Consider the following 19438-nt stretch of genomic DNA (forward strand, 5'->3'; position numbering starts at 1 on the left):
CACTTGGGCCTCAGCCACTTGTCTGCCAGACAGCCACATTCAGTGTGCAAATCCACTTCAGAACTTGAAACAGCAATGCCAATAGCAATGAGGGCTCTGTGCAAGAGACTGGTGTTTGAGTATTTCCCTCATATCCATTTGCATTTTCTACCTTTCCTCACCCTCTGATCCGCTGTGGGTTGTTTACCACACAGAGAAGTAGTTATCCACTAAATCCCATCACTGCTCCTTCCACTTGTAGCAGGAAGAACGAGATTCCTTGAGTTAAAATCTCCCAAACCAAAGAAATTTGACAGAAGTCAGCAGTCCAGCAGCTGAGTGGGGGCAGAAAGAGCCTGTGTGCTGGCTCACAAAAGTAAGAATCTGTGTGAAAACAAAGTAACAGAACTTCTAACAATCAAGTAATTGACATGAAAAAAAAAAGAGCACCGTGGAGTATATAAACAAATCTTTATTTAAAGCTTTTAAATGGAACACAGTATTCAATTTTCATCAGAAAAGGAAAAACTGAAAACTGAAAGATAAACGCAAGACACGTGGAACTCCTCGCAAATAGGTCTATACTGTGTGCAACTGGAGTGGATACTTGCATTGTAATGGTTACTGACTGTGGTCATACGTGCACTGGGTAGCTGGAAAGTAATACACCAGGTCAAGCTCTTGAAAGCATGTTGCATAGTTATTTAAATTCACTATGAGCTACTCTATTCAACAGTCATCCCAGCTATGTGTAGTCAGACAACAAAGACTCTGGTTTTAGAAAAGCTATTGGTATTTTAGGTATAAATTAATCATCATCCTGACAGCCACTACTGTGGCTCAAGACCAAGAACCATCCTTTAAAAGCAGGCTGTTAAGCTAAAACATCTACTCAAAAGGGGAGCCACCACCTTTTTAAGTATCACTGACAAATTTCACATGTATAATATAGCTCTAGATACACCAAAGAACCATTCACTTGAAGCTTTCAGTGCATCTATGCTTAAAAAAAAACAAAACACCCTAAGTAAACCCCCACACTGTAGTTAAAAGCAACAATTTTTCATGTTCTGTAAGTGCAATCCACTATTAAAACCTCAAGCTGGGTTTTGTGCTTTGCTTGTGCAACCTTTAAAGCACAAGATGTGCCTTGGACTCCGGTGTGGAGGAGCTGGAAAGGCAGGGCAGGGCAGGTAATCCCCTGGAAAGGAGAGGGCTGATGCTCCAGCAAGGACCAAGGCTGCCCTACAGCCCCTCCGTGACAACGCTGCCTCTCCTCAAGTCCCATCAACTGTCCAATATAATCCTCCCCACAGGGAAACCTCACAACAGCAAATGCCCCTTTTCAGGCCAAATGTTGCACAACAAAATGCTGTACCTTCCTGGGATAAGGGATAACTCCTGCCCCAGCATGTGTGTGGTAAGTTAATGTGCTGAATAAATTATCTGCTTTAAAATTATAAACTCTACCTAACGTTACACCCCAACACAACAGCAGCTTTAGATTAAGATGGAGAAGAAAAAAATCTTCACCCCTACTTCCATCCTATTTATTCAGTTTCATTAGGATCTTAATAATTTTCTAATCTCTCTTTTGTAAGATACATTTTTCTGAAACAATTCTTCTTGTTGACACTCTCTGTAAGAACGAGGAATTTTTCTCTTCCTCATATTAGTCATAAGAGAAAAAAAATCTGAAAAAAATCTTCATACCCACAGATGCTTCAGAGACAGCAACATTTGAACAAATGTACAGCAAACAGAACTCTGATAAAATCGTACCACACTCTTAAAAGGAATGTAAGCTTTTCATCAGTGAGCATTTTGAAGCACCTTTACCCTTTCTAAATCATCTGCTAAGGGGAGAGGCACAGGACGGCACAGCCCACGATCCTGCTGGTGTGAGGTTGATTTCAATACTAATATAATGGCAATACTAACAAATAGGTAAACAGTTAAAGACTTGTATTTAAGCAAAAAGTATGTTTATTGTACTTTCTAAAAAAAATAATTGCAAGTTCTTGCACCATTTGTAGATAACTATTGTCTACCTGATGTGCAAGAAGGAAGAGACTAAGAAAATTACTGAAAATCACATACAGACGCATCCTGTGGGCATCTGGCCTCTCCTGCAACCTTCACGGTCATGTGTCCAAAGGCAAAAGCCATTTGCACCTTTGCAAATTAACCTGAAAGCCTCTCATCATCATCCTGCATCTCCTGGACCATCACCCCAACGTTACCAGCACCCAGAAGCAGTCAGTCAGCTCCTTGCCTGTACTGAGGGATGCAAAAGCATTCCAAAGGAAAGCAAAACACCACCAAAATATTTTCACTAAGCTGAGGTTGGACCAGCACCTTCTCTATTCAATAAATCTTGTTCAGGTTCAATACAGAAGTTGTTTTACGGGAAGGAAATAAACACCATAGCCATAAATCTCCCTTCTCAATATAATACAAGTATTTCTCTGAATTTTAATGCTACATTTCTTAAAATAGTCCTCTTGGGCCTGTGATTTACTAAATAAGCATATTTATATAACTACACATGTAGCAGTAGACTAATTCAATAAATTAGAGCTCAAAACATCAACTGTGAGCACAAGTATATTTACAAACAGCAATAAATTATTGATTAAAACGTGTACGATATTACATAAGGATCTCTGACGTTTAGTACCAGTGTTTAAGGGCCAGAACAAGCAGGGTGCCCACTGCTCCTGCCCACACAGGAGACAGGGTGGAGGCAGAGCCAAAGGAGACCCCACAGGAGCCACTGTGCCACAGCCCCGGGCACCAGCCCTGCACTGCACTGGCCTGTCAGTGTCCTCTGCAGGAACAGGCATCAATTCCCATCACTTCCACTTGGAAGGCATGCACCCACACCAAACAATTCAAAGTTGCACTAGAAGTCATTAAGAATAACATTAGGCCATAGAATGTAACTCAAACCAAAATACTCGACACAGTGATTTGCAGATGCAGAAATGAAAATGGCCCATTTCCTCCCCATTGTAGGGAGTGGAAGGTATTTCCAGGGCTATTCTCTGCAACAGAAGGCATGTGACTGGAAAGGATTGCCGAGAGAGATGGCACAATTTGTCCCAACAGGAAGAAGATAAGGACAGCTGCTCCCCCAGCATGCAGTTACACAGCCAGGGCAGCCACTGCAGAGAAGGCATCGTGCTGAGACAGGGGAAGACACGGGAGACCATGCAGGGGACAAAGCTTCCTAAGAACAAGATGAAACTTTTTAGGCACAATTCCCATGTTATTGATGCTTCTGCATATACACATCTATAATTATCTCTCACCTGTAGGTGCAATGAAGAGCCTCTGCAAGCCTCACAGCACCTAAGTTTATCAAATCAAAAATTAAAAAAAAAATTTACCAGGAAGTGCAAAGTAAGGCAAGTAGCTCTGTAATAGTATCTCTCTTTGAAAAAACTAGCTATCTGCCAAAAAAACTAGCTATCTGAGGCTGAAAGATTATCAAATCCTATAAAACCCATGAAAGGTTTCTGCCGATCAAAAAACTTCCAAAAATTCAAGCTACCTGATGTCCCTTTACAAATTGCAGGAGGCAAGAAACTTGCAAGTAAGAACGTGAATGAATACAACTGGAGTTTATATTTTGTTTGCTTAAAATGAACTATGTTAGAACTTTGGTACACCACTTTCTTTCACTAGCAACAAAATAACTCAAAAAAAAAAGTATGAACAAAATGTGAATGATCCCAATAATTCAGTCTTTACCTATAAAGTTACTACCTTTCAACCAAGTCACAATCAAAGATTTACTAAGTCTTTCCTGTATCCCCTGATGTCCTTTTCCTGAGTACTTCCAGGCATTTGCAGCCCTGCAGTTAAGGAAGGCAGGAGTCTCTGTGCCAGCTCACAGGCAACAGCAATTTTATAGTGCTGGTGTTAGGGAAGCAGTTGAGCCTTAGCCTGTAAGATGGTAACACTGCACAATTCCTGCACTTGGACTACATCTCCACTCCCCTGTTTATCTGCCATTCCCTATTGGTCACACAATCAGCAACCACATGTAAAAATAAAAGGTACTAAAAATATACAAGTACTCTTGTAACATAGCTTTCCAAAGGAGTAAGAATCACTCGCAGGGTACAGAAACTCCATGTGAAAGGCAGCTGAGTGATCTTTACTGCATCCTGGCTCCCACTCTACCTTGCCTTAAGGCCCCCAGAACTGAGGCAGGCAGCAAACTCCCTGGGCACAGAACTGGCAAGTTTCACCAAGTTTTTGACAAAGTATAGTGAGGAGGCAAGAGCTAAAAGCAGTAAAGGACAGGTCTAACAAGACCAACTTTGAATGGCCAAGCACCTTGCAAAATATTTCCAGAATTCTCAAGATACAGATAAGAACAGTGAGTTGGAAAGACTACTGCACTTTAAGAATGTGAACTGGAACTGCACAGCTTAAGTGTTTCTACAGGTGAAGGGGAATTTCTTTTCTATTTTTATTACAGTGAATGTAGCAAGGCAGCTGAATGTATTCTGCTAAGTCAGAAACAAGTGCAGAAACAGAAAACAACTGTCCCCTACTACTACCTGACATGAGAGCTCATAGCATATCCTTCATTTATCTTGTCTGTTGAGACTTGTTTCAAGCTGCACATAGGCAGAGGAGTCTGACTGAGCCTTATGTTTTCACCAAGCAACAAAAACTGGAACCTGGATAATCATATATTTTCTTAAATGAGGAATCTGCAGAAATACACACTTCAACATGTCTCTCCTCCAACAATTATTGAATTTGGGGTTTTAATGCACGTATTTAATTCAATAAAACAAATGTCACTAACTTGCACGGAATATTAAAACACTTGGAGAGGAGGTGGTTTAGAGGATCTGGTTACTTCTACTGAGAGGGATTTAAAATCTCCAAGTTGACTTCTGAGCATTAGGCAAACCTCTTAATAACTGCAGTTACGTCAGCAATTATTTTTCACACAGAACGCGAAGAGACACAAAATATTAATTTTCCAATAAGCATACAAAAATAATTTCTTACTCTCTTAACCAGTTTCTGAAGTTTCTTTTGCTGCTTTCCAGTCAACACATGTCTAACTAAAATAAGTTAGCACAATCATTTGTATGGGCTGCCTGCACACTGGGCAGGGTTTGTTCCTCTTCTTGAGCTTTTTTGCACAGGTAAAACATGACATGAGGTGTCCCGTTTTGCCATGTACTATGCAGCCATTTTTAGGTCTGCTCTGACATATGACACATGGCTCTATGCTGGTAACAGGCAGACTGGATTCCATGCTTTCCTCTTTGTCTTGCATTTCTCTCTTCTCAGGTTCCTTGAAGTCCTCCTGACTGCTACAGAACATGCTGCTTGATGTTGATGGCTGGGAATAACCTTCACTTTCCTGGGACTCAGAAAGCTGTACTGATTTATCCTCATTCTCATCCACAGCCGGTTCTTTATCTTCAGTCATTTTTGTTTTCTTGCAATCAGGAACATCAAAACCTTCTCCAGACTCTGCAGGAAAGGAGGTTTCTAATTTGCTCTTTTCCAATTTCTCACTCTTTTGATCTGGAAGCCAATCCTCACGAAGGGCCCAGCATCTGTGGCAATGTCGTGGAAGCGGAGGATTCATTTCATTGCATTCGGGACACTTCCAATAATCCTTTAGAGAATCAAAGGTTGGAACAGCTTAAGCTACTTGGAACACTTACAACTGAAGTATTCAGACATTATAAACAACTTATTACTGCCAAAATAATTATGTTGAGCTATCAACTTGTTTAGAATTTTAAAATTCCATTGAGTGGTTTTGGCCCCATTTTACAATTCTATATTAAAATGGTTCTTATTTTAAAAGGACTCTGGCTTTCCTTTGTTTTGCAATAGGTTTATGAAAAGAACAATTCATTATTTCCTACGCAAAACTGCAGAAACCAGACCACAAAATTCTTCAGAGGCCCTCATGAAAACCTCGTTAAAAAGGCCATAATTTCCCTTTTTTTCGGCTATGGACTCCTGCGACGGGAGCTACTCCAGGCGGAAGGACGGGACCCTTGCCCGGCGGCGTGCTGGTGCACAGCGCGGCCGGGAGAGGGCGCTCCGACACCGCGGCAGCACAGACACAGCGGCCAGGGCAAACACGGCCGGGAAGGGGGAAAGGGAAAACATAAAAGGGCAAAAACCAAGCCATGCATCAGCCTCTCACAGGTTACTCCACGGACTACAGTGAAAACAAACCACTGCTTCGTTAAAAATAAATTTTGCTTTTAAGTACAGAGACCCTTCTTAGAAACAATGCAAGCTGTATAGAAAATCAAAACAAAAAAAAACCCAAACCAAAACTTACTTAGGCAAGTCCTGAAAAAAAAAAATCAGTAACATCAAAAGCTTATAAAACAAATTTTAAATCCTAAAAGTAACGTACAGGTCTCTTTTCCTACACATAAGCACCACTATCTTTTCAGAAGGTGGCCAGCCCTGTCTTTAACACACCAAGTCCCTAAGTCCTACAGACTATCATGGGACTGGAACACTTCACAGTTCCACAAAACAGCTTTAATTCAAGTATCAAATGTGAAATATATAAATAAGGTGATAGGACACACTAGAATTAAAATGCAGTGTTTTTTCACAAACATCTCCATATTTTGCCTCAAGACTGTCAATTTCTTCCCACACCTCAAGAAGGGTCTCACAGAATGTAGTAAAGGCCTCTTTTACAGTACTGTTCTGATAAAAGGCTTGCCTTCACATCTCTATGTTACAGACACCTTCTTTCAAGCTGGACAGTAAAACTAGGTATTCTGACTTCTATAAAGAGTTTTTTAAATGTACATGACTAAGATTTTAATTTTTTTCCATTTTGTTCAGAAAGTCAGATTTAGGCTCCAAATAATTTTCTTCCATTAAGTCAATGAAATGGTAAATTAGTGGGGGATTGGGTTTTTTTTAATGGATTAGGAAGTTTATTACCCATTAAAAAAAAAAAAACCCAAGATTCCTTAATAATCACATGTTCCTTAATAGACAGTAATTAAATAGTAATTAAAATATTGTATTGGAACCTTCACACAGACAAAGTCAATTTAATTATTAAAAAAATCACTGGTAGCAACAGAACTCATCTATACTTCTTCATCTATTCTATGTCAGTTTACCCAATTTACGATGCTTCACCAGACAAGCTTTTACTCACAGCTAGAGAAATCTCTGGATCTTCATCAAATGAATCAGCATCACTATCTTCATCCTGGTAAATAGTCAGCTGATAAACCTGGTTTAAATAAAAAAAAATATATATATATGTATATAGAACTGGCTTTTGGCATTTAATTAAAAATGCAAATATTTTTAACCTGCTAATATTTTCAGATAGCAAGCTACTGGAGAGTCTCCAGGGATGGACTATTAAGATTATTAATGGATTAGAGGAGCTCTCATGTGAGGAAAGCTGAAAGAGCTGGGAATGTTCAGCCTGGAGAAGGCTCAGGGCAGGAGGTAAAGGACGGCATCAAGAACACAGAGCCACGCTGTTTTCAGTGCTGTCCAGTGGCAGGACAATGGCAACTAGCACAAGTTAAACACAGGAGGTTCCCCTGAGTATCACCTTTCACTGTGAGGATGAAGGAGCACTGGCACCTATGAAGCCTCCATCCCTGGAGATATTCAAGACACCTGGACATGGACCTGGGCAATCAGCTCTGCCTGAGCCAGGGCAGGTGGGTAAGACAACCTCCAGAGGCCCCTTGGAACACCAGTCATCCTGCAATTCCCAAAACTACTGCCTGGAGCAGGGGCTTTCCTCCTCCAAGATACCATCCTCTCTCAGGGTGCAGCTCTGCTCTACACTACAGTTTGGTGTACATCAGTACAGTCAGTCCCATTCAGCCTCTCAGCTACCACAATCATGTATGTCCCTGGGGAATTCTGCCTCTGGTACTCACCTAATCTTGCCATGAGCTGATTAACCTCTTTAAAGTAACAGAACACTAACCCAGGAAGAAAACCCTACACACATTCTCACTTCATTCCCGTCATTCTAGAAATCTCTTGAAAATTGCAGTAATCACAATTTTTCTGTCTTTCTGCCTACTAATAAAGATTCCTAAAACTTTGGTTCAACATCTCTATGAAACATTTACATTCATAGAGGCAAAAAACTTGGACATATCCCTTTGGAAAGAGTTACTCAAAAAGGTTTCCTTTGGTGTCAAGGGTTGTCAAAGCTCAACATGTACTTCTAGAATTAAAAATGCAGAAAGGCTATAGTACCCATGCGGCCACTGACTTCAACAGCTGGTAAGAGCAGTTAAACACCCAGACTTTTCTATCCAGCCCCTTTCAGAGCCTGCAGAAAGCCTCAGCACCATTTCAGTAGCTGGCTGGTGAGTTGTAAAAAGGTGACCCAATTGCACCAACATGTATTTTGATTTAATGAACAACTGGCTGCAGACTGTGACACCAGTATATGCAGTTTGCAAATATACCTGAAGAGTTCTCCTTGGAAACTTGCAGGAATTTTTCATGTTGAAATTCCTTTTCCTTCTCATCCCCTCCCCGCCAGGGTCAAACAAAGAAAGCAGATAGTACCTCATCATCTTCATCAGTGAGCTCCTGCCCTTCTTCATTATGGCTGTAATCTTCTGAATAAACAGACTCAACTTCAAACTCCACACTGAACTGATCTGATACAGAACCATGGTCAAACCAATCTGAGTTTTCGCTTAATGAACTAGCATCAAGATCCTGAGGAAAGCAAAAAAAGAAAGCACACATTCAACCTCACCAGTCCATATACACAAGACTACTGATAAAACAACTCTCAGGATAAAACTGTACTACTCAGTATAATTAGCTATGGAAGAAAAAGGACCAGCTGCTGTGAGACACAGTACTTTTTATGAGATAAACAAATTATAGGGGGGTAAAAAGAAAGCTAGGCCTGGAAGCCTTTTGCTGGCTCTAGTAAGAAACTGCACTCAGCCTACAGGCAGCTGAAAGGCTGCAGTCATTATTTCAGAAAGTCCCTCCTAAAAAGTGAAAGAACAGATGAAAGAAGATGGTATCTTTTGACTGCGTGTCATTCAATTCCCTATTCTCATAAACTTTGTTTAATCTGAAATAATTTTTTAACAACTACAAAACATGAAGATTGAAAATACAGTATTAGTGCTCTCAATTGAGAACACAGTATGTGACCAGGAATACTGTTAGTTCAACTCTTCATGACTTAATCGAACCACAAATTTGCCCTGGTGTTGGCTAAAAACAATACAAAACTTCTGAATAATGGCATGGCAAATTAATACAATGCACCATCAGCACCCATTCCACTGGGTAGTTACCAAAGCTGTACCAGAACTAACACCTAACTCTGAATTATGGAATATCTATGACTCTTTTTGCTTAGCATTCTAAGAAATATTTATTTTAAAACACAAAATATGTCTGACTTTTTTCCATACTGCGCCAAATAGCAAGAATCTTGGTTTTTAAAGAATATTCAACATTAATATTTTTTAAAATTTCACTTCAGCTTTGCCAGCAGACCTATGAAAAACCCCACTCCACCCACACATCTACTTTTCTTTCAACCTCTTTTCTTTCCTCACACACCACTGAAGGCACTGCTGCTTTTAATTAAGAACACTGTTTTCAGATGCATGTTTGCACTTGTGGCATCTGCAAAATTTGTACCACAAAAATACTTTACTTTTCTATTTTGACTTACAGGAATGGAAAGAGAATCTGTTGAATCACTGCTATTGCTTCTTTCACGGCACAGACCACTGACTACACACCATGACAGACTTTCATCAAATGTCACCGAAATGTTCTCTGACTTGTGTCGCTTTCTTCTGTCACTGTGCAGGTCATCTGAAGAACTTTTTTCTGAGCATAGTCAAGAATTTTTTTTATTACTCAAAAACATCTATGCAATGTGCAGTTTTGAATTTTCTAAACAGAAGCTTAAAACACACTTTACTACAAAAAAATCTAGTAAAGTAAAATATTACAATATTTTTTTATGGGGCAAAAAGGCACTAAGACTTATTTTAAAAGACACAACAACTCTTACATCCATACAGTGTGAAACATTTCTGAAACCAGTATTTCAGGGGCTGGCTTTCCCCACTTGTCTCATCAGTACACTTATAAATGGCAGTCTCCACATGGAAGACAAGAGCAAATTTGAAAGAATTTTTACTCCACACACAACATGTTAAACCCTTCCTAATTTTTAAGAAATACAATTAAAATATTACTTGTCCTCACTCCCTCTACAGGCAACAGACAGAAAGGCACTTTCAGAGGGCTTTTGAGTCCACCCCAGAATTTGTGGGGAGATAGTGCAATTAGCTCTCAGTTCACAGGCATCCAGAACACCTTGTGCTAAGCAAGGGAAGTTCAGGTTCAAGTTTCAGACAACTCAACATATCTATCAGTGAATAGCTGCAGTATATGTAATTGTATTTACCCAACAAGATTTTTGTAACAAACTCTTAGAACTTTCATAGCATCCCAGCAGGAAAACCTTCAAGACATACTATGCAAAAGCTGAACTCTGAAAGCATTGCTTTAACTCTGCTTACTAAGCATGCTTGGTTTGAGGGCAAAAAGGCAATGCTTTGTAAACACATCGTGTTTTGGAACAATCACCTACAGCAGCATGAGGACTAAGGGCACACCATTTTAGGGGTAGGCAAGTCATAATTCAGCTCCATTGACTTCTAGAGCATTTGGTAAAAAACAATTTTATATAAAAATGTGTGGCAAATTCAGCATGTCAGCGCAGGGGAGTGAAAACCTCCCAAGATGTCAACAACTTTTGGTTCAACAGGCCTTGGTACGAGCCTGCTGGCTCCCCTGCAGGTGCCTTTTGCACCCACCCTCTGTTGCCCACCTTCTCCCTCGCCTTGCAAATCACACTGTGACAATCCAAAAGTCTTCAAGTCTTGAATCTTTCATTATTAAAAAAACAAAAAGGAAAAAAAAAGGAGAACAAAACACTTGTACATACTTTGAGACTTCTCTTACTCTCCCTTGGTGCTTCTTGGCTCAGCCCCTTTCTTTTCTTTTCTTTTTTCCGCCCTGAGAGAGCCCCACCAAACTTGGTGCCCCAAGGCCCAAAGGTTGCTCCTGTCCATCGTTGTCCTCATTTAGTTGTCATGGCTCCATGCCGTACTGATACTGTATCACCACAAGGTCTCTATACTCTATTTAAGGGGCTCCAAAAGAGCCACTACTATCCCAATTTAACAAGAATAGTGGTTTAAAAGGAAGATTTCCTATAAATTAGAAAAAAAGTGTATATAAAAACACTATATTAAAAGAACTCTTAAGGTTGTAACAAACTAATAAATGGATGCAAGGCAAGAGTTAATAATCAAACCTATAATAAGTAAGCACAACCCAGGACCTTATGTGCTCTGTGCCATGCCTAAATATTACAGGTTGTGATGTTTAACCAAGACTTTCCATCCTTTCATCAGTTTTAGTTACAACATTAAAATGTTCTTTTAATTTAGTGCAAACCGCTCAGCAACGCAGCACTGGTTTGGGACTGACTTAACGTAACAGTGGCCTACGAGGGACACAAAAAATACTACTTGAAAGCTGAGGAACAGAAAAATGCTCCTGAGCAAGTGAAGAAAAGGAAGTTCTATGCAGTGACAGAAGGTTATCACTGCCCAGGTAAGTGAAATCACCTAGTCATGAGGCAAGACAGTAAGTGATGGAACAAACTAATGTAAGAAATTCCACTGAAGAATATTTACATAGAACTGTAGAGAACACTTCCATTGAGAAACTAAACCAGGTTTACAATGACCAGATTGTTATTGCTACTTATAAGAAACATTCTGTGTTTTGAAAATGTATTTGCCAGTGATTATTGAATAACCACAGTAAAGACAAACGGGAGGCTTAGGTCACCAGATGTTTTAACAAGTGCTTAATGAATGGGGAGGTACCTGAATATATCCAAAATCATCCTGTGTTACTACCACACCTTTGATGCCTCCCACCAGTTGAAATCCAAAGAAAACTGGCATTAGTGAACAAACAAAATTTCAAATTTTGTGGCTGTCTACAGAGGGAATTGAAATTAATTTGATGGTATCAGTAGATTACAAACAAAAGTGTTCTCATAATGAAGATAACACAACTGATAAAAGTTCTGCTGATGTGAAAGTTTAACAGAGCCGTGGAGTAAGTTACTCCATCATCTTACTAACAATTCTAGACATCCAAACTGTAACATGACATTGGAGCAATGCAAGAAATTGTGTTTTTCTTTCAGACTGAAATTTTGGTTTAGGTAAGCAGAGAAACATGAGTAGTATTTGCAGCATCTTCCAAGTCAGCAAGGCAAGAGAATGTAGCTTTTCCCTCTAAGTGGCCATGCTACTGGAAAGCTCTGCACCATAAATCTGCAGATACCAGATTCACTGTGTGTCCTCCTCCTAGAAGATGTAGTTGGTTGGGAAGTCAGGCTTGATGAAGTCTGGTTCTCTTCTAACTCTTGCCTAGATTCCTGAAAACAGAAATACTGAGTAAGCCTGAGCATAAATATGAGGTAAAATTCAAGAATCAACTTACTAAATTAAACCATTGATACGATCATGCAAAACTGAATAGAATGTACAACTCAGAATAATTTATTCAAATAAAATAAAAATGGCACCTTAACAACATTTTCTTCTTCAAGCTGAGATGTGGCATCATCCTCAGGTGTGTCGCCAAGAGTAGAGTCTGAAACCAAACCGAAATAATACTTATAATACAATATAGCAGAAAAACTCAATTTCAGGCTGAAAAAGTAAATTCTAAGTAAAACTTAAAATCCAGACATTTTGCAACAATGGAAAAAACACACTGCTCCTTTGTTTTCCAGATGTGTGCAGCACCTTCCCTGCAACATTACTGAAGTGGAAATGTGGGGAGAAAGAAGAAATGTCAACTGAAAGCAGCTCAGAATTCTGTTACAAATGGCTTCAAATGAAGTCTGTGCATAAACTGTGATTCTGCAGATATGAAAGAATATAAGCAGGAAATGTAACTACTTGCTCCTCTCCAAAGTGCTTTTTACTACTTATGGGAACCCTGAGTTAGAAAGACATACAATAGAAGAAAAATTAGCTGTTGTTAAAGATAAATGCTTAGTAACTAACAGATCCTGAATTAATAAAGAGTCTTTCCTGAAAAAATAACTGGAAGATAAATTTAAGTTTGCAAGCTTAACAATGGGGATGACAAAGAGAGCAAGTTTCCCATCTTCAGCAGCTGAACACTTGCCTTTAGGAAAAATCAGAAACAAAGGGTGTCTTTATAGAGATTTAGAGGCCAATTTACAAAATGGTTTCCATTGTTTAACTTCTGTTTCAGATCCCATATTAGGCAAAAATTACAGCTATACTGAGCATTTTTATACTGCAGGACTGTGTGTAACAACTCAGCATTCAAGGAGTGGCTATCCGCAACATCACCACAAAGATACTTTTTAAAAGTATACAGCCCATTTAAAACAGGGCTGAGTACAGCTCAGAATGACCAGTTCCAAATGTACTTCACATTCAGTTGTGAAAATTAAAACAGAACTTTACCACAAGAAAAAAAGCCTTTGCCCTAATTTCATTGCTGGCATAAGTTTAAGAAGTTTATTTTTCATATTAAAACCTTGTACGTTGTTGAGGGTTTTATCAATAACAAATACAAGCAAATTACTTAAGTTTGTAATTTAGTAGCCTTTTTGTTCAGCTCTGTGTTTTTTCTGATTCTAGTCCAATAAAATTACCCATTTTTTTTGTTCTACTGAGGAAACAAGTGTTTGCTTTGGTTCACCATTTGTGATTGCTCTGGACTATAGTGAGCAAAGCCAAACAGCTAATAATGGAGAGCTCACTGTGGTCAGATCACTGTCTGCAAGATTCATCATGAAAATTCTATTTTCCCTACTGCTGCTTCCCAAACAAATCACCCTCCTAAGCTAGCTTACCTTGTTGATTGATTGCTATCAGATTTCTGGAAATCATTGAATATAGCCTCCTTAAATAGGGATAAAGAAAGAGATGATACAAGTTAGCTACACGTAACCATAAAAGAGAGCTTACCATCTTTGAAGATGCGGAGAGTTAAAAAAGGGATATATGCATGATGGTCTTCATTATTTCCCAACCAGACTCTCAGAAAAGAATCCCATTTTTTACCTGTGTTCTTTTACTGAAAAGCTTGTTACTCCAAATAACTCCCCCAGGAGATCATTTGCACAGTGTACAATATGCTGCTGTTTTTCATCATATAATTGCTTAGACATAATATATTGTCCAATATAGAATATTACCTGTGAAATAAATTAAACACAGATGTTAAATATCCAGGTTGTTTCTTAAAGTGTAAGAGACAAAGCATATTAAATACATTGCAATTTACTCTTCAAACTCTGCCTAAAACTCTCTTTGAGCTGACAGATTTTCATCCATCATTCCAGAAGAACACTACTATTCTACTGACCACCAGAAACTTTTGTTCAGATTTTTGAGAAACTTGCTAAATACCCAACTACAAGTCAGCAGGAGAATAAACACTGTCTTATCTCAATTTCTAGACAAGCTATGAAAAACACTGCCCCCTCATTTACCCAACCCAAAACAATCTATCTATACTCACTGTAGTCTACCTTTAGTGGTTAAAAGTTCTCACCTCCTTCATAGTAAAAGTGTCCTTTTCAGCACCAGCTAACTTTAACAATTTTAACAACAGTGGCTTTGGCTTAACCTGTGTATGAAAGGAGAAAAAATACACTAATTAGTCACCAAAAAAACCCATTTATTTATACCAGCTGTCTTCCTCCTTCTGTATTAATCTGATATGCAAGCATACAACTGCATTAAAACCTATCTTCATTCAAGTTTTTCACCTTGCAAAGTTCAAACTTAAAAGCAAATAATATGAACCAAATCATACTAAACTTCTCATACACTGTTCATCTTAGCTCAAACCCCAGTTTTGCACTGTCCCCTGGTTTCAGCTGGGGTAGTTAATTTTCTTCCTAGTAGCTGCTACAGGGCTGTGTTTTTGATTTAGAGGGACAATAATGTTCCCAGCACACTGAAGTTTTTGTTGTTGCTAAGTAGCTACACTAAATCAAGGACTTTTCAGTGTCCCATGCTCTGCCAGTGAGGACATGCACAAGCCCTGAGGGAACATGGCCAGCACAGCTGACCTGAACTAGCCAAGGGGATATTCCACACCACAGAATGCCAGGCCTAGTGCTATGAACATGGGAGTTGGCCAGGGGGTTAAACCTCAACACACTGGTAAATACAAATTCTTTAACTGGAGCTACAGAATTTGTTTATTAGTTCCAAGTCCAGGGCTAGGTCCTGGGGAACTCAGCTTCACTCCTTTAACCATTACCACAACTCCCAAAGGGGAGGGAGGATGGAAACAGACCTCTGTGACAGCTGGGTCCACAGTGCAAGTCACAAAACACTGGTCCATCTCTTTCTTAGTCTCTTTCTGTGACAGTTTCTGAGGTTTTGGTTTTGCATTTGCCAGCTGGGCTGCTTTACCTCTCTTAGCTGGGACCAGCACACCCTGTCCCTTCTGTCATACCTCACTCACACCCACCTCCCACCCAATGTCCTCCCACCCAGTCACCGTGCCAGCAGTTTAATCTGCAGTCACTCTATGACAATTTCCAAGGCAGAGGAAGGAAAAGTTCAACAAGAAAAATCACTTCTCCCATACACACATACATACATTCACACAAACTGCACCGTCCCACACAGCTGAGCCAGCACCAGTGCAGCAGATGAGAACAAGCTGCAGCAAAGTCTGTGGAGCCACTGATGCTCCCACAGCAGTATATTCCAGTCACCTCTTTAACAATAGTGTAACCAGTCTAAAACCGGGCTAATATTTAGCTATCCTGATATATTACATAAAATAAAATATAAAAAATAAACACACAGAAAGTAAAAAAAAAAAAAAAAAAAAAAAAAAAAAAAAAAAAAAAAACAACCAAAATAGGGAAGTGTGAATAAAATATCATGGGAGAAGGAATTAATATTTGAGGAAGGGTGGAGGAGGGGAACTACCCTTCATTCCATTCCAAAGATCGACTAAAACCAACATAAGTCTCAGTGAGTTAACAAGATATTAGCTGCAAGAATTACACATTACGAAAAAAACCCTAAGCTCCTGGGCAACATTAGCTGTCCATTCACCCCCTCCTAAGAACTGAATTATTTAGAACCTGTGTCACATATACTAGTTTCATAAAAGAAGCAAACAAAAACTTATTCAAGCACTACTGACAGTTAAGCATAGCAAGGCACAGTTTCAAAACTGAATCCACACCTAAGCCCACTTTTAATCCCCAGCCCTCTCCTCCTGTCTCCTCCAAGTTCTGCAGCCTTGCAGGTCTGACAGCAGACAGTACTATCACAATATGATGATACAAAAAAAAGGAAGACACAAATTAAAAAAATCAATTTTGAACAGGACTGTTCTGCAATTTCACTTTTTTGAAGTTCTACTGTCAAATCCACACTTTTAAGCTTAACCCTTCTACACAAGATAATTCAGTTCAACCATCATTGTACATATGCATTTCAGGTGTAAAAGGCTTCAATCCTCAGGAAAACTAAGGACAAAACAGCAGAACTATCACTGTATTATGGAAAACCTAGAAATGCAAAGCCATAACACAAGTGGAAAATCTTCCCATTATTTCACCAAGAGTATGTTTTGTACGATGGAGATTTTCTAAAGCTCTTCAGCTATAGGATCTTTAACAATTACCACCCGAAATACTTACAACTATCAAATCTGATCATAGGATCCTTTCTATTAAAAGAAAGCAATAAACATCAAACGTCTCCAGGAAACATTCTAGACCTATACCATCACTCTGTACTCCCAATTACGCTGAAGATTTGCTTCCTACAGAAACAAAGAGAACCACCTTCTCTGGCTGGACTTCCTGGCTTTTCTCCAGCCATCGCTCGGTAAGCACAGGATTCTTCTGAATTAGACGCTAAAAACCTCTGCAAAAAGCACGCAAAACAACCACGCGCCCAGCAGCTACTGACCAGCGCCTCTTGCTCCGAAGCGGCGGCAGAGGGATCCGTAAGGGAGGACATCTTGGTATTGCACATTTGCCTGCAGTGAAGGGAGAACAAGCTCAGATCGCGGCACGCAGCGACACAGCCCGGGCGGGCGGCGGGCGGCAGCCGCCAGGCCGGCGGGGCCCACTCACCCCGGTGCCTGCTCCAGCCCGCACGCTGGGCTCCGGCGGCGGTGTCTGGGCCGGGCCGGGCCGGGCCGGGCCTTATATAGCGCTGCCCAGAGGAGGCAAGTCAGGGCTTAGCTCCGCCGCGGCCCGGCCCGGCCCGACATGCCTGAGCATGACCCGCAGCGCCGCCGCCGACTCACCGAGGGGGGCGGGCGGGCGCCACCGGCCCGCGCTGACTCACCGGCGTGGGGAGACGGCGCCGTAGAGGAACAGCGGCGATCCCGCGCCCCGCACCCACCCGCCCGCCCGGCGCGGCCTGGCCTGGCCTGGCCTGGCCTGGCCCCGTTCCTCCGGCGGGAGCCCCTCCCCCCAGCACCGAGGGCCGCACGAGCCACCGGCGAGACCCCCGGCGCCCCCTCGGCCCCCGAGCGTGCCGCGATCGATCCCCACGCACCGCCAGCCACGCCCGCTCCGCTGCCCGGCCCGCGGCGGGTGGAGCGCCGGGAGCGCCGGGCCCCGGCCGGACCCTCTAGCGCGGCCCCGGCGCGCCGCGCACGCCGCCCGCCGCCATGTTGGTGCCCGCAGCGCCCCCTGCGCCCGCCGGCCGGGGAAGCGGCCCCGGGCAGGGAAAGGCGGCCCCCGCCCGCCGCGCGCCGGCAGCGACACAGCCCGGGCCGGCCGCCTCAGGCCCAGCAGCGTCTCTGGGCACCAGCTCCGCTTCAGCCGCCGCCCATGCCTTCTAAGTTGGTTTCATTTCCAGAGGTAGTTAAGAAATGAAACTAAGAGAAAACTCTGCATCCAGAGATAGTTGGACGTTGTCGTCCTATGCTCTTGTCATCTCCCATTCTACAGTTTTCTGAATCTTTCAAATGTAAGGCGTTTGGAAGTATGTTACTTTCACAGGTACTTATTAGTTGTTACACTTCAACTCGAACTGGTTAGTTTTTAGTCTGCCTTTTCTAATTCTCAGGTTTTTTCTTTGCCCATGACGTTTTGAAATTATTTTTGAATAATGAAAAGCTTTTTTCAGATAACATGAGTGGTGCAGACAGTGTTTATAGATAGGCTAGAGCAGAGGGAGTGTAATGCTACTTTTCCATGACAACTAACTTGTCCAAACAAGCAGTGGATAATTGCCTGGACTTGTCTGAGCTTCTCGGCAACCATGGCACCTTGTAAAAATTCCAGCAGCGGTTTAAATCCAGATATTTGTGTGACGACGGATTTTCAAAATGATCTTGTTATCTCTCTAGAGCATAAAGCTCAAGGTCTAGTGAGGGACAGCCGAGAAGCTGCCAGAATTTTGCAAAGCCTGCTCTCCTCTTTTTAGTGCTGGGATTTGAGGGCAAACAGAAATCTATTTCTAGTAGAGTCAAGAATGTTCTGCAACAGGCAAAGTCTGATATCTGCTCTTTTCCACCCAGCACCCCAGTTCCTGAGACCCTTAGCTAGCTAATTTCATTCTTAGGAGAAAATTCCATCTACACAAAAATGCAAGAGGAAGTGAATGGCTACTAAATACCTCAACTACTGATGCTCAATCTTGTCCTCATGCAGACTTCACAAAAACTATAATTCCAATGCAAAATGTATTTTACTGAACAGAAACCGAACCAAACAAAACTGTTTATGTAGTTCTCCCCAAGCTATCACATTATTGATCCTCATCTTAAGCACAGTATCATTTTGCTATGGCTGTGTGGCAATTAAAAGAGCTTTCTAAAATTAGCAATAAATTTTCTGTAGTCCAAGACTTGCCAAACTCATAACTGACTTCCTTTTTCTACTTCTCTACCAGTAAGCATCTTCTGACCAATGGCTTTGAGTCTGAGATTATTTAAATAACAACTTCCCTTACTGATTCATTAACTGCTGAGGATAAAAAAAAAAAACGCAACAGTTTCTGTCTAGGTTTTTTATCAGCCTTCAAGGACAATCTTATCTCTTGTCTCCAACAGACTAATCTTGAGTTAAGGGAGATTGCAAGTAGGTAAAATATGCTGTCTGTGCTAGCATAGGGAAAGAGGGGGATGTTTACTGATATGCAGTGCTGCAACACTTGTTTGTCACTAATACAGTTAGTGCTGTTATGTGATCAACATACATAATTATTTTCTTGTGCTTGATTATTCAGGACAAGTATAATTTAAAAGTTTTACTTGAAGGGTGAGTAATAAGCTTCTATAGTTACAAGAGCTGACTTCTCCACTATTTGAGGGTTGT

The 19438-nt window shown here is 41.0% G+C and overlaps 1 protein-coding gene across 3 annotated transcripts; it reads right to left on the reverse strand.

The window, feature by feature from the left end:
• Nucleotides 1-431: 431 nt before the first annotated feature.
• On the reverse strand, nt 432-17726 carry MDM2 (MDM2 proto-oncogene). 3 transcript variants are annotated; one of them, XM_063155086.1, is made up of 11 exons: nt 17670-17726; nt 17073-17142; nt 14677-14751; nt 14184-14317; nt 13973-14022; nt 12662-12729; nt 12418-12511; nt 9707-9867; nt 8566-8721; nt 7172-7249; nt 432-5638 (listed from the first exon to the last, which is right to left on the reverse strand). In XM_063155086.1, the coding sequence occupies exons 2-11, from the start codon at nt 17136-17138 to the stop codon at nt 5069-5071; spliced, it is 1452 nt and encodes a 483-aa protein (XP_063011156.1). In that variant the 5' UTR covers nt 17139-17142; nt 17670-17726; the 3' UTR covers nt 432-5068. The 3 variants fall into 3 exon arrangements, with proteins under 3 accessions (XP_063011156.1, XP_063011157.1, XP_063011158.1); XM_063155087.1 differs by lacking the exon at nt 17670-17726 and adding an exon at nt 17240-17280; XM_063155088.1 differs by lacking the exons at nt 14184-14317; nt 17670-17726 and having other exon boundaries at nt 17073-17107.
• Between the last annotated feature and the right edge of the window lie 1712 nt (nt 17727-19438).

This window comes from Melospiza melodia, chromosome 4, assembly GCF_035770615.1.
Source record: "Melospiza melodia melodia isolate bMelMel2 chromosome 4, bMelMel2.pri, whole genome shotgun sequence".
NCBI lineage: Eukaryota > Metazoa > Chordata > Aves > Passeriformes > Passerellidae > Melospiza > Melospiza melodia.